Genomic DNA, 15,246 nt, shown 5'->3' on the forward strand with positions numbered 1-15,246 from the left:
AAACGTGTTGCAAAGTGTTTTAAATTTCATATAAACGTTTAAAGGACCACATAAAGACAATCCAGTGCAAATGCATCTTGCAGTTTCAAAGGCATTTCCAGCTGCTTTTTAAAGTTCTCACACTGGGCTACAGAGCTGCAAAAAATCTCCAGGCGGATCCACCTACTGCTCCCCCTCCCTTGGGTAGCGCTGAACCAAATCCGCAGACTTTGTCGATTGCTTCTGCCTGGGCAGATCCGCCTGGATCGACTGCTCTTGTCTGGCCCGTCCCCGGGCGCGGTAAAAGCGTTTGAATCCAGCCTGGTGGCCGCAGCGACATCCTCAACCCTCACAGTCCTGACCGGCCTCAGCCGCCTCCTCTTTCTTTTACATCCCTGACTCTCCCGAATCACCAAGAGTGGAAACGGAGAAGCTCAAGCCGCCGCCATGTCCGAGGCTTATTTCCGGGTGGAGTCGGGTGCGCTGGGGCCTGAGGAGAACTTTCTTTCCTTGGACGACATCCTGATGTCCCACGAGAAGCTCCCGGTGCGCACAGAGATCCTTATGCCGCGCCTCGGCACTTTCTTCCTAGACCGGAGCGGAGGGTCCGAGGCTGACAACGCAATCCCTCAGGTAAGCGATCCAGCCCGGAAAGACTACAACTCCCGATAGGCCTTGCGAGCTTGGGGGGGGGCGGCCCGCGTCGCTGGGCGCGCTGCCTCTGGGATCTGTAGTTTTAAGGGGAGGCAGGGCCGTGAGTTAAGGAGTCTTGTCCGCTGGTCCCCCGCCGACCTAGCCTTCAACACCCCTACGGAAACTAAATTTATAGTGGGTCGTCAGGCTCCCTGCAACACGGATTTTTGAAACTATCCATATTCAGCAATGTCTTTACACCCCTACGTGTGTTGATGCTTAAGGATTGGCGCCTACGGAATACTTGAGGACCAGGGTTCTGATCACTTTTGCCTTAGAACACAACAGTTTGGTGTTGTATAGAGTAGATGATGTCTGGGAACCGCAGATTGCTAGATTCATTCCTGCGTAATGAAGACGGTATCAGCAACCATTTCCTGAGGGCTTTAGTGTAGGCATGGATGGGGTGGGGGGAGTATACTTTTCCATCTATTACCCCTTTAGTCCTTCAACAACCCTATAGTTAGGTGTTGTTACATATAAGGAAATTGAAGCCCAGAAAGTTTGGGCCAGGGTCTCATTGTAAGGGATTCGAACCTAGGACTGCAGGACTTCAAATTCGAGTTTGTCCCAGGAACATGGCTTGCAATGGTTATTTTTGATTTCCTATTTAACCTAAGTTTTGTTTAGAAGGGTGCTTTTGTTTGGTCTGTTTTGAGTTAATTTTTATCAAAGTAAGGCATATGCAGAGTTTAAAAAGTTAAATGGTACCGAAAGATTTATAACAAAAAGCAGGTTCTGCCTTGCTTCCCTCATGCCCCTTTCTATTTCCACAGGATCTGTCTACTTTTTTCACAGTTTCTTCAAAATTCACCTCCGTATTTCTAAGTAATGTTCTTACATTTATCTTGATTTTTTTTTTTTTTTGCGGTACGCGGGCCTCTCACCACTGTGGCCTCTCCCGCCGCGGAGCACAGGCTCCGGACGCGCAGGCTCAGCGGCCATGGCTCACGGGCCCAGCCGCTCCGCGGCATGTGGGATCCTCCCGGACATGGGCACGAACCCGTGTCCCCTGCATCGGCAGGCGGACCCCCAACCACTGCGCCACCAGGGAAGTCCCTTAAATTTATCTTGATTTTTTAAAAAAATTTAGACATTATTTATTGACTTTCCATTATAGTAGTTAAGGATTTAGTTCTCTTACTGATATACAGATCTATCGTCCATATTTTATTCATATTTCCTTCGTTTTTACTTAATGTCCTTTTTCTGTTCCAGGATCCCATCCAGGACACCACATTGCATTTAGTAATCATGTGACCTTAGGCTCCTCTTGGCATTGACAGTTTATCAGACTTTCCTTGTTTTTAATGGCCATGAATTTTGTGGAGTGCTGGCCAGGTATTTTGTTGAGAATGTTCCTCATTTGGGATTTGTCTGATGGTTTTCTTTATGATTAGACTGTGTTTGGAGGAGGAAGACCACAAAGGTAAAAGTGCCGTTTTTACCACATCGTATCAAGGGTACATGCCATCAGCATGACTTATGTTGATAGATACCTTGATCACTTGATCGAGGTGGAGTTTGTCAGGATTCTTCTCTGTAAAGTTACTCTTTTTTCCCACCTTTTTTCTCTCTGGAAGGAAGTCATTATGTGCAGCCATACTTAAGGAGTGGTGAGTTGTGCCCCACTTCTTTGAGGGCACAGTGTCTGCATAAATTATTTGGGATTCTTCTGCATGGGAGATTTGTGTCGGAAGGTTTTTAATGACATTTAATATCATTCATAGACACAGGACTATCAGATTTTCTTTTCTTGTTTTACTCTTGGTACCTTGTTTTTTTCCCCTAGGAATTTGACTATTTCATCTAAATTTTCAAATATAGTGTTATAATGTTCAAATATCCTTTTACTATCTTTTAAACATCTGTGCAATTATAGCTGTGTCCTGATTTTTATTCTTTTTAAAAAAAATAAATTTATTTATTTATTTTGGCAGTGTTGGGTTTTTGTTGCTGCGCGCCAGCTTTCTCTAGTTGTGGCGTGTGGAGGCTACTCTTCATTGCGGTGCGTGGGCTTCTTATTGCGGTGGCTTCTCTTGTTGAGGAGCACAGGCTCTAGGTGCGTAGGCTTAAGTGGTTGTGGTGTGCAGGCTCAGTAATTGTGGCATACGGGTTTAGCTGCTTCGCGGCATGTGGGATCTTACCGGACCAGGACTCGATCCCATGTCCCCCTGCATTGGCAGGCAGATTCTTAACCACTGTGCCACCAGGGAAGTCCCCTGATTTTTATTCTTGATATGGAGAAATTATGATGTCTTTCTTAATTAGTCTTACTAGGAGTTTATCACTTGTGTTAGTCTTTTCAAAGAACTAAGTAATGGCTCTGTCAACTTTCTCATTTGTACTTTTATTTTTAGGTCGTTAAATTCTTATCTTAATTGGTTCTTTCTTTCTACTTTCTTCAGACTTGATTTTCTTTGTTCTCTTCCACCCAGTCACATTTTGAGATGGGTACCTAGGTCATTGATTTTTCAGCTTTCCTTTTTACATTTTTAGCTATGCATTTCCTCTAGCTTTAACTAGATTTCACAAGTTTTAATTTGATTTTCTGATTTCCATTGTGAATTCTTCTTTGACTCATGGATTATTTGTAAGACTGGTGCTTAGGTGCAAACATTTGGGGATTTTACTATGTACACTTTTGGGTTTTGATTTCTGGCTTAGTTACACAGTGGCAGAGAACATAGTCTGAATGATTTCAGTTTTTTGAAGGTTAACGCTTGCTTTAAACCCCAGCATAAGATCAATTTAACCCTTCTATATATGCTTGAAAAGCTCTATATTGTGAAGTAATGGTCTGCAATACATAATTTATATCTGTAAATTAGGTCAAGTTTGTTATTTGTTTTGTTGAGATCGTCTATGTTCTTACAGTTTTTTTGTGTTTGCTACTTCTCATTTATCTAAAGAGAAATGTTAATGTCTCCCACAATGATTATAGGTTTGTCAGTTGCTCTTTTTAATTCTGTTAATTAAATAGTATTTATATTCTTCTTGTGGGTTTAATGACCCTTTTATTATTGTCACATGTCCCTCTATCTCTAGTAATGCTTCTTTCTTTTGATTACTGTTTGCATAACTTTTTTCCATCCTTCTATTTTCAACCTCTATATGTCTTTATATTTATATTTACGGTATGACTCTTTTAAGCGGCATATAGTTGGGGTTTTTTGGTTTGGTTTGACAATTTTTTTATTGGTATATTTAATGTATTTACATTTATTTAATTATTGATTTATTTGTGTTTATTTTTACCTTCCTACTATTTTCTTTGTGTTCCATCTGTTTTAGTTTCCTTTTTCTTTTTTGACTTCTTGTGTATTAATCAAATTTTTGTTATCCATTTTCCTTTTTATTATTTATTCTTCTGTTATTTTAGTGGCTACCTTAAATATTACACAACCATTTCTGACTACCAAAAATGTTATATGAATTACTACTTTCATCACTTCACAGTCAGTGCTAGAATCTAAGAACATTTTTTTTTCAGTACGCGGGCCTCTCACTGTTGTGGCCTCTCCCGTTGCGGAGCACAGGCTCCGAACGCACAGGCTCAGCGACCATGGCTCACAGGCCTAGCCGCTCCGCCGCATGTGGGATCCTCCCAGACCAGGGCATGAACCCGTGTCCCTGCATCGGCAAGCAGACTCTCAACCACTGTGCCACCAGGGAAGCCCTAAGAACATTTTAACTCCATTTTCTCCCTCCTTTCTTTTATGTTATTGTTGTATTGTAATTTGACTCGTTTTAAATCCTATAAAACATTATTGTCATTTATTGTTATTTTTATATTTACACACTTATTTACTCTTTCCATTACTCTTTTTTTTTTTTCCTTCCTACATTTCCATATTTCTTGCTGGGGTCATTTTCATTCTCCCTTCTTGATTTCTTTACTCTGGGTCTTCTAGTGATAGATTCTCCATTTCTGTCTGTACAAGGGGTCCTAAAGACCAACGTTGGGTTCGATGATTCACTAAGAGGACCCACAGGACTCATCAGATAGTCATGCTTGTGTTTAAATTTTAATACAGTAAAAGGATAAGAGCAAAATCAGAAAAGGGAAAAGGTGCATGAGATGAAGTTTGCAGGAAACTAGACACGAGTTTCCAAGAGTCCTGTCCCAGTGGAGTCATGTAGGACACACTTAATTCCAAAATTGAACTGTGACAACATGTGTGAAATATTGTCTGCCAGGGAAGCTCATTAGAGACTCAGTACCCAAGTTTTTACTGGGGGAAGTTTAATATAGGCACTCTCTACCTAGCACATACCAAGATTCCAGACTCCAAGAAGGAAAGCAGGGGTTCAGCATAAGCCACATTGTTTGTACAAACAGTGTAGGTGTGGGCTTCCCTAGTGGCGCAGTGGTTGAGAGTCCACCTGCCGATGCAGGGGACACGGATTCGTGCCCCGGTCCGGGAAGATCCCACGTGCCACGGAGCGGCTGGGCCCGTGAGCCATGGCCGCTGAGCCTGCGAGTCCGGAGCCTGTGCTCCGCAATGGGAGAGGCCACAACAGTGAGAGGCCTGCGTACTGCAAAAACAAAAACAAACAAACAAAAGCAGTGTAGGCGTATTGAGGCACTCTTATCAGTCCCAGGAATGGTGGGAACTCTCCTGAAACCCAAATTCCCAGATACCAACCAAGGTCATCCTTACAAGCAGGCCTTTCTAAGGAGAGCAGTCTCAGGCTGCTGTGTTAACTTTTTAGTGCACACTTTCTGTCTGGAAATGCCTTTTTTTCACCTTTGCTTTTAAAGGATATTTTCACTCGGTATAGAATTTTAGTAAGCAGTTATTTTCTGCCAGCACTTTGTAGTCGGCTTTAACTCTTATTGTTTCTTCTTTAAAGGCAATATATTCCTCACCTCCACTAATAGCTGCTTTTGTCTCTGTCTTTGTTTTTCAGCAGTTTGAGTAAGATGTGCCTCGTTGAAGTCTTATTAATATTTATTCTTCTTGGTATTCATAATGTTCCTTGAATCTGTGATTTTATATTCCTTTTAATTTTGGAAAATTCGTGGCCATTATCTCCAGCTATTTCTTTTGCCTCAATCTATCCCTCCTCCCCTTCTGGGATTCAAATTACATGTATGTTAGACTTTTTTTTTTTTTTTTTTTTAACCATATTCCATATGCCTCTTAGGCTCTTTTCTGTATTTTCTCTCTATGCTTTAGTCTGGTTATTTTCTACTGTTTTTTTTTCCAATTCATGATCCTCACTTCGTCTATGTTATATCTGGTAAAACTGTTAAATTTGACTTAATCTAGTGAGTTCTTAAGGTCAATGATTGCATTTTTCAGCTCTGGAATTTCCATTTGATTTTTTATTTATTTTAAAGTCAGAGCCTAATTACTGTTGATATTTAGTGCCAAATATTGGACTTTGCTTTTTTCTCTTGTTTCTTGGATCTTGACCCCTCATGTCCTGGCTGCTTGGGCAGCTTTGAACCAAATATTTTTCTCCCCAGTCCTGTGAGGTTTAACCAAAAGCTCTGCTCACCCACCCCTCAAAGCCACCCCCACCTTTAACAGCAATTCTCCTCTGTGAGAGTTTGTGCCTTTGTTGCCTCCTTAACCCAGTTATGCTTGCCTTTTTTTTTTGGATGTTTCTCTTTAACTTCTTGCATTCAAGATTATGAAACTTTGCTGTGGGCCCTGCCCTCCCTTCTCCTCCTCCTGTTCACCCTGGTGGTGTGTGGGTGAGGTGCGAGGGGGGACCCACAAATATATATCAGCCCAACAGCCCTAAGTCTTCTCCTTTATTATTAGGAAACAAAACAACACCGACAAAAAGTGTCATCATGAGTGTGAACAACACTGTCAGATGAGTTAGTTGAAGTTTTTTTTTGTACTTTGTCCTCAAATTTAATGGATTAATGTGTCTTGTATATATAAAAAGAAAACCTCTAAAAAAAATGTCAGAGAAAGGCAAATACTGTATGATTTTACTTATATGTGGAGTCTAAAAAACAAAACAGGTGAACAAACATAACAAAATGGAAACAGCCTCGCAGATACAGAGAACAAACCAGTAGATGGTTGTTAGAGGGGAGGGAGGGGCAGGAGGAGTGAAATAGATGAGGGAGATTAAAAGGTACAAACTTAATTACAGAATAAATGAGGCACAGGGATAAAGTGTTTTTTTTTTAAAAAAGTGGAGTCTATATGATCTTAATGGAGAACGTTTTCCAGATTCTCATTGGGATATTAAAATGCTGGCTGAATTTCTAGCTGTTTTATATAGAGCTGATTGCTTCAATTTGTAGCTTCTGCAAATTTTTAACTGCCTGTTTTTAGGAGTATAAATGTTACTTTTTTGCAGACCTTTGAGGTAAAAACAGGCCCTTGCATATGCTATTCTTGTCTGTTCATTTTAATGTTTCTGCAGCTTGGACTGCAGAAACTGCTTGCATCGTGGCCACCTCATCTATTTACTAATTCTGTTAAGGCTTTAAAAAATAGAGACATTTACCTTTTCTGTCATCTTTAAAGCTGCGTATTGGGCTGGGGAGGGGCTGTAGCCTGAGCTCAGGCTGACTCTATTTTTCTTTATATTCCCCAGCACCTAGAGAGGTGCTTGGCACACAGTAAGTAGTCAGACAGTGCATATGTGGAATAGATGTTGAATCTTCAAAAAAAGTAGAAATGTTTACTATATCTCTGAAGTATCTGCAATTGGACAGTTTTTATTTATGTTAGTTAGAAAACTTTCCCTTTGTGTCACATTTTTGTTCTCGACTTTGTTTTTGGTATATAAATCCTTTTTCTCTCTCCTTTCCATCATGACATAAAACTTCAGCCCACACAGTTCATTTCTTCACATCACAGCTATATCTTCTGTATTTGACAGTTATACCCCTAAAGAGAACAGGCGGTATTGATATTCCCTCAGGCCATGTGCATTTCCTTTTTGTCACACACATTTCCTACTACGTTACTTGTTTTTAAAACCTACAATCCTGTGCGATACAGGGCTCAAAGCTTGAACTCCCCTTGTGGCTGGCAAAAGGACTTTTTGACAACAAGCGCCGGATCCTTTCTGTGGAACTTCCCAAAATCTACCAGGAGGGTTGGAGGACCGTGTTCAGTGCAGATGCCAACGTGGTGGACCTCCACAAAATGGGACCACATTTCTACGGGTTCGGCTCCCAACTCCTGCATTTTGACAGTCCAGAGAACACAGACATCTCCCAGTCTCTCCTGCAGGCAAGTTATTGACGTGAAAACCTATGGCATTGCACATGTCTCAGGAGCCAGCCGTGGCAGCCACCAGATGTTACTCTTACCTGGGAAGTGTATGATTTATACAATCAGTTTCTTGTTATTCTGGGTCAGCCTACAATTAGACTGTGTTTGCTGATTATATACACATGTAAATATGGCTTGTCTGTCGCTCTTCATATTTGCTTGCTAAGAGTTGGGACCAACAGGAAGTCCTGGAAATAAGATACTTGATTACAGGTGGCAGAGGAGACGCAGACCTCCTTCTAAGTCCTAAACCATATTCTTGCCTTTCGTGCCATTTAAATGTTCAGGGATTAAAATGTATCTGATTTCTGTCTCTCGCTTCTTCAGACGTTTGTTGGACGTTTCCGCCGCATCATGGACTCCTCCCAGAATGCTTACAACGAAGACACTTCAGCGCTGGTAGCCAGGCTAGATGAGATGGAGAGAGGCTTGTTTCAAACAGGGCAGAAAGGACTGAATGACTTTCAGTATTGGGAGAAGGGGCAGGCCTCTCAGATCACAGCTTCCAACCTGGTTCAGAACTACACGAAGAGAAAATTCACTGACATGGAAGACTGAAGGCCAGAAGAACACAGAATTGCTCCCTGTAGACTTATCCCTCTGTGTGTCCTTGATAGGAGCCTAGTTGACCTTGTATAGGGCCAGAATCATGTCCCATCTTGTGACTTATTCCCAGCAGCACTGTCGGGAGTGCTACCATCTGGTGGGGAAACAACATGCTGGAGGATGTCCCTGGCCCTATAAGTCTTCCAGGACTATCCCACCTGCTGACCCACAGACCAGACCTACTTAGCCCAGGAACCCACAGCCAAGGAGAAACCAAAGTCCTTCATAAATAAGGATCATGAATGCATATATCGCAATAGAGTTGGAACTGGGATTCCTCGTGCCTGGGAGTTTGGACAGCCTTAGATATCCAGTTTCACTAGCTCCAAAGGACGGGTACAAATGGGCCTTCCTAACCTGTTCACAAAATGTCCTCTTGAGCTTAATTGCCTCATCTTCCTCATGGTTGCACAAAGGACAGTACCCCCAGGATGCTGGCTCTACTTGTAACTATCTCCTGCCACCTGCCTATGGGGAGTTACCCAGTTTCAAAAAACAGTTGCCAAGAATAAGGAAGGAGGGCTTCCCTGGTGGCGCAGTGGCTGAGAGTCCGCCTGCCGATGCAGGGGACGCGAGTTCATGCCCTGATCTGGGAAGATCCCACATGCTGCGGAGCGGCTAGGCCTGTGAGCCATGGCCACTGAGCCTGCGCGTCCGGAGCCTGTGCTCTGCAGCGGGAGAGGCCACAACAGTGAGAGGCCCGCATACCGCAAAAAAAACAAACAAAAAAAAGAATAAGGAAGGAAAATGGAAAGCCCCGTGAGTGGCAAGGCTTTTACTGAAGAGAAGACATTGCTTTCCTCTTCTGTGAGGAGGGCTTCATGAACTGGACTTCACGCCTAGGCGGAAATGGTTAAACTGAGCTTGTTTTTGCCTCTAGATCTTTAGAGCCCCCGCACAGTTATTCCATGCTCTCCCTAGGAAAGCTGTCAGGGGGTTGTTTGGAATCACAAAGTAGTTGTTAAAGGGTGTTAACCAGCCCTTATTACATTGAAATCAGGGCTTCAGGGTTGCTGGTTATGAAGAGCCCTGTTTGAGAAGCTTAGCATGGCAGATGTGAGTGGGCAAGAGACCTCGGTCATGGTTTTTTACTCTTCAGTAAGTTTTGCAATATTATTATATAACAGATTCCTGACCAGTTACTGAGACTCTGTTTAAGCAACCACAAAACTCTTTCCCTGGAGATCAAGGAGGAAACCTCAGGCAGAGTAGGAAACAGCATCCCTGGGACCCACTGGACTTTTTGAAGGGCAGTTACCACCACACCATGGGTCCCCTTCCAACTTCCCACAACTAGTGAAAATTGCCTTTGTCACTGGAAATTACAGTGGGATTTGGGTCTCCAGATTGTACAGACGTCTTGATGCAAACTTAGAATGTCAGAAATATTTTTTAAATGCCTGTTTTAAGATGGAACCGATGTTTTTATAATTTGATTTTGGTGCTAAATGAATGATCCACTTTGCACATGAATACATTCTGTACCTGTACTATTTCTGTAACTCGAGTACTACAGATGATCAGGCAAAGCTAACAGAAAATTTTGTCTTTGATAGTATTTGACAATAATGCCCCAATAAATCCATGTTTTAGCAACTGCTCTTTTGTTTGCACAATACTCATAAATATGGGGGACATTCTCCATAGGGATGAGCTGTGTCCTTGAAAAGGGGGACTTCCATTGCTGTCACAGCATTTACATATAGTCAGGGGCCCAGAGATAATTCATAGTCAGTGAGAAAAACATATTTTTTAATTTTTGGATTCACAGACAGCTTTGTTTTTAAAGTCAATCCTAAGGCTGCTGCCGGGTTTTTTTCTTATTAAAAAAAATTTGGCTCAGAGGCACATACCAAGAATATGTGGGTATGCACGTGTAGAATTTATTCCATTTTAAATTGTGAACAAATTATATTACAGGGAGCTTCCGAAGCCCATCTCCAATTACAGATTTGCCTTCGAGGCTGTCAGTTACTAACCCTCTCCCCAGCAACCTTCCCCCAAATCAGTCTCTTGGTCGCTTCAAAGAAGTGAATTTTTCAAAATAAGTCAACAGATGGGCTCAGCTACCATATCACTCTTAAAAACAAGGGGGAATGTGTGCTCTTTCCCCTTAAAGGCTCTGTTCCCAGGTAACTCTGGTCTTAATTACATACAAAAGACCTCACTGTCTTCAGGCTTTTTCCCTGTGGTACAAGTTGGGCTGCCGAGAGGAAGGGCCAAGGCTTTGCTTTCCCAGGTCATTTCCTCCCGCTCTCCTGATCTCTGCGTTTTGGATGGCTCCATGGTCAGTCCTCGGATCTCTTCTAGCCATTCTGACTCCCTCCAGTGTCAAGTTTTAAATACCACCATCTATACGTTGATGACTCCCAAATTCCATCTCCAGCCAGACCTCCCTTCAACTCCAGACTTGCAGCCAGCCACCTGCTTGACATTCCACTTCAACATCTGACCCCACAGGGCTGAAACTGAGGCCCTAATCTTACTCTCACAGTCTCCTCCTATCATCTTTCTCATCTCTGTTTTTGACAACTACATCCTTCCCTACTGCTCAGGACAGAAACGTAGGAGTCCTCCTTGGCCGTCTTTCTCATATCTTTTGGGTCAACCTTCAAGTCATTGGCAGAACCTGCCTGCCTCTTGCCCACCTCCACTCCTGTCCGGGATGGTTGAGGTCACCTCCCAACTCTTTCCCTGCATTCATTCACCCTTCCCCGCCTTTAGACTCTTCTCACCAGAGCGGCCACAGTGGTCTTGTTCAAAAATAAATCAGATCTTATTACTTCTCTGCTTAAAACCCTCCCTTGTCAGAAAAAGGCCCCTCTGCCATACCAGCACCATTTGTTAAAAAGTCCATCCTTACCCCAGTGATTTGGTATTGAATTTTCTTACTGCTTCCACAGCAGAAGTAATTTGTTCCTTATTTTAAGCAAAAATTTCACCTTCTGCCTAAGAGATTTCTGAACATTTTATAGAGCTTGTTAATCTCTGAGCACCACTGGACCTGAGAAGTTTCTGGACTACTGTGTCTGAGGTAGTGAAATTGGAATGCAGAATTATTGAGCAGCTCACTCAAGTTCATACAGAAGTCAAGTCCTGTTCTGAGTCTTTCTGTTCCACCAGCCTTCAAGAAATTCCAGGAGAGCTTTTCATCTTTACACCATCTGGGACAATGGTGTTTAAGTGAAAATATAATATTTTACACTGATCTTGGCAAAAGAAAATAATTGCAGAGGCCGTACGTACATTTCTGAAAGTAGGTATCTTTGTGTTCAAGAGAAAAATCTATACTTGAAGTAACTTGTGGCACAAAATATAGGATAGATGCTTAAACTATAAGAATTACTCCAAGAACCTTAATTTCAACAGTCCTTATCTAATATAGGTAAAATGAAAATCTTAATATTGATTACACATAGAAACATTTATTTAGTTATTTTTACATCTTTATTGGAGTATAATTGCTTTACAACGGTGTGTTAGTTTCTGCTTTATAACAAAGTGAATCAGTTATACATATACATATGTTCCCATATCCCGTCCCTCTTGCGTCTCCCTCCCTCCCACCCTCCCTATCCCACCCCTGTAGGTGGTCGCAAACCACCTAGCTGATCTCCCTGTGCTATGCGGCTACTTCCCACTAGCTATCTATTTTACATTTGGTAGTGTATATATGTCCATGCCACTCTCTCGCCTCGTCACAGCTTACCCTTCCCCCTCCCCATATCCTCAAGTCCATTCTCTAGTAGGTCTGTGTCTTTATTTCTGTCTTACCATAGAAACAATTTTTAAAAGACAACTAAATGCCCTGAACCTAAAGAAAAGTGCCTAAAATTTGGAATTCTCTTGCTAACTCTTGATAGTGGCATTTTGAATGAACAATAAATCTCCCGTCTTTAATGAATAGTGAATAAAATGTATAGTGAATCAAGGGCAAGTCTGAGAAAATACAAAGTTACCCTCTTCCGAGAGCAAATGATTAACACATGTGACAGGCCCAGCGTGCTTTTGTTTGAGATCGTTTTGTTGATTTTTCCAGGCTTCTGCCTTTCTGCCTCGCTAATCAAAGGAGACGCAGTACAATCAGACACAGTCAGACGCGGCTTGCTTTCCAAGCAGCCTTCCTCTGGGACACGAGACAAGCATTCTCCTTCCTGGGTGTGCTCTCCTGTTGCCTGCGTTGTGGTCTAAAGCAGCGGTCCCCAACCTTTTTGGCACCAGGGACCGGTTTCACGGAAGACCATTTTTCCACAGACGGGGTGGGGGTAGGGTTGCAGGCGGTAACGTGAGCGATGGGTAGCAGCTGTAAATACAGATGAAGCTTCGCTCTCTTGCCCGCCGCTCACCTCCTGCTGTGCGGCCCGCTTCCTAACAGGACCAGTACCGATCTGCCCAGGGGTTGGGGACCCCTGGTCTAAAGCGAGGAGGCCACGCCCAGAAGCCAGAGGCCTCCTATCTGTCAGAGATCAGAGTGAAGTCCACTCAAGGGGCATCATTTCGTTAAACTTTTTTATTTGGAAATAATTTCAGATTTATAGAATAGTTGTAAAGATAGTACAGAGTTCCCCTATATCCTTCACCCAGCTTTCCCTGATGTCTTACGTAATCATGGTACGTTTATCAAGTATTACTAAGCCACAGGCTTTAGTCAGATTTCACCAGATTTTCCACTAATGTCCTTTTGTTGTTCCAGAATCCAATCCAAAGTTCTACGTTGCATTTAGGGAGCAATAATTTTTTAGAGCAATTTGGGGAAGCAAAACAGTATTAGATTCTTCCCTATATTCATTTCAGAAGGTAGGCTTATTGGAAAGGCGTCGTTGCATTGGGCTGCATAACTGGGGCCAACTAGGGGCCTAGTAGGGCTTGCACAGGAGCAAGCTGCTGGTGAGCTAGTTAAGAAGGGACAGAGTATTTGCTTTTCACCTGAAATTTTCACTTTTTCCCCAGTACTTGCATCTGATGGGAAAAGGCCTCTTTCATTTTACTTAAAACTTCTCCTTTCTCTCCCTGAGGGTGGTAACTTGATATTCTCCCCTTTCACTTCTGGCACATACTAGCTAATTTTCTCTGTATCTAAATGAGTTTAAAATGAGCAGGGCTTTCTACCCTAACATTATGAACAAATGTCAGCGCAGCTCTGAAAATAGTGCCTGGGAACTGCTACTGTTTCAGAATCCGTAAAGGAAGCACGGAGAACCAGCTAATCTTTGCAAACATCTCCCACCTATGGCCAATTAAAAAAAAAGAAAAAAGCCCAGAGGTTTGTATCTTTATGACATTCTCTGCTCCTGTATCACCCTTGAGAGAGAAGTTTCTTGGATTCTCACATGATTTGTGTGGCTCCCTTTTGGCAACTAAAGTTCTTCCCTGAAGACAGTTTCTTTGGATGCAGGAAAGCAGATGAGGAGCTAAAAAGTATAGATTCAGGGGCAATGAGTAGATTCAGGTGTGGTGAGGAGGCATTTTGATGCTTGAAGAAAGACAGAAACCAGTGTTAAAAGCCACCATTGGCGGGGTCACTGGAGGGAGAGATGACAAAGGGTGTTCCCGGAGAGTGGCTTTACCTTAATGGGAACAAGAGGGCTTGGCGCTTGGCTATCTCTTAGGTTCAAGAGGAAAACATTTAAAAAACTTTGCAAAAGACACTGTCATTTTCTAATTTAGCATTTTATGTTCACGCATTTCTTCATCCAAGAGACCAGATAAGAATTAAGTAAAGTACTTCTCTTCCTGTCACTGAGCAGTCCAGGAGGTGTTTTCTCAGGTTTTGAGGCAGCTCAGCCCTTGATCAACATTTCAGAGGATTCTACTGGCTGAATTTCTAGATCGTTTTAAAGATTTTTAGGGAGAGCTCACCATATAACATGATACATCATGTTCGTGTGTAGTCAGCAGTGATAATCAAGCTCTCTACTTTTTAAGGCATTTTTAAAAGAAATCAATAAAATTTGAAAAACCTCACTCCATTTCGAAAGACTGTTATATCCATAGACCATTGTGATTTAAAAAGGCTTTTCTGCTGCTGCAAGTAAAACAAAGAAACCATAGGAAAAAAATGTCTTGGCTTATTGTAGATGCACCTGTCGAGAGAATAGCGTTTACTTAGCTGAGTTACACGGAGGTGGACGGATTGCCTTGCTTAATTACGGCTCAAGCATACCCACCTCCTTCGATGTCATCCACACCATGTGGCAAGTTCCCTTGGGGACCCACACTGTGAAATAAATCTCTCAGGAAAGAGCTTATGTCTTCAGGCCCCCAAGATGGCCTTTAACCCAGGGAAGCCAAAGACAGAGAAATAGTGTAGGGGTGACTTCTTAGTAATATTCTCTGTGGGACCCCTTTGTTCAGTGATTCCACACCTGTTCCCTTCTAGAAGTGTAATGGATGGTAGGTGTCTGCCTGATGGCCCACTCATTCCCTGTCAGATTTGGGCCACAGTGTCGGAAGGTACAAGCCAAACAGTTTTCCCAGTTTGAGGATGGCCTGGGAGCCGGGTCAGCCACAGTTCACCCAGCTCTCTCCCTCCTGTCCACAGGATCATTCTTTGTGCCTCTTCTCACAAACCTCCAGCCTCTACTCTGGGTTTTGTGCCCAGAATTTGTTTTGGAGGCCTCAAAGGCAGTGCCACGTCTGCCCCTTCCAAATTCTTCCCAAAATAAACAGATGGTAGAGGAGTGGAGAGTTTCTTATCAAATCTCCCTCAATT

At 42.7% G+C, this 15,246-nt stretch overlaps 1 protein-coding gene across 1 annotated transcript; it reads left to right on the forward strand.

Annotated features, from left to right (window-relative positions):
• Positions 1 to 244: 244 nt before the first annotated feature.
• On the forward strand, positions 245 to 10,134 carry GINS3 (GINS complex subunit 3). Its single transcript, XM_030848070.3, has 3 exons — positions 245 to 612; positions 7,653 to 7,886; positions 8,256 to 10,134. Exons 1-3 carry the CDS (start codon positions 427 to 429, stop codon positions 8,484 to 8,486), a joined length of 651 nt encoding a protein of 216 aa, XP_030703930.1. The 5' UTR covers positions 245 to 426; the 3' UTR covers positions 8,487 to 10,134.
• The last annotated feature ends 5,112 nt before the right edge of the window (positions 10,135 to 15,246 follow it).

The sequence above is a fragment of the Globicephala melas genome, chromosome 19 (assembly GCF_963455315.2).
Source record: "Globicephala melas chromosome 19, mGloMel1.2, whole genome shotgun sequence".
NCBI lineage: Eukaryota > Metazoa > Chordata > Mammalia > Artiodactyla > Delphinidae > Globicephala > Globicephala melas.

Coding starts and splice junctions, on each gene's coding strand:
- GINS3 (XM_030848070.3), top strand. CDS start 427: ATGTCCGAGGCTTATTTCCGGGTGGAGTCGGGTGCGCTGGGGCCTGAG. Junction 613..7,652: donor CTGACAACGCAATCCCTCAG/GTAAGCGATCCA, acceptor TGTGCGATACAG/GGCTCAAAGCTTGAACTCCC. Junction 7,887..8,255: donor TCTCCCAGTCTCTCCTGCAG/GCAAGTTATTGA, acceptor TCGCTTCTTCAG/ACGTTTGTTGGACGTTTCCG.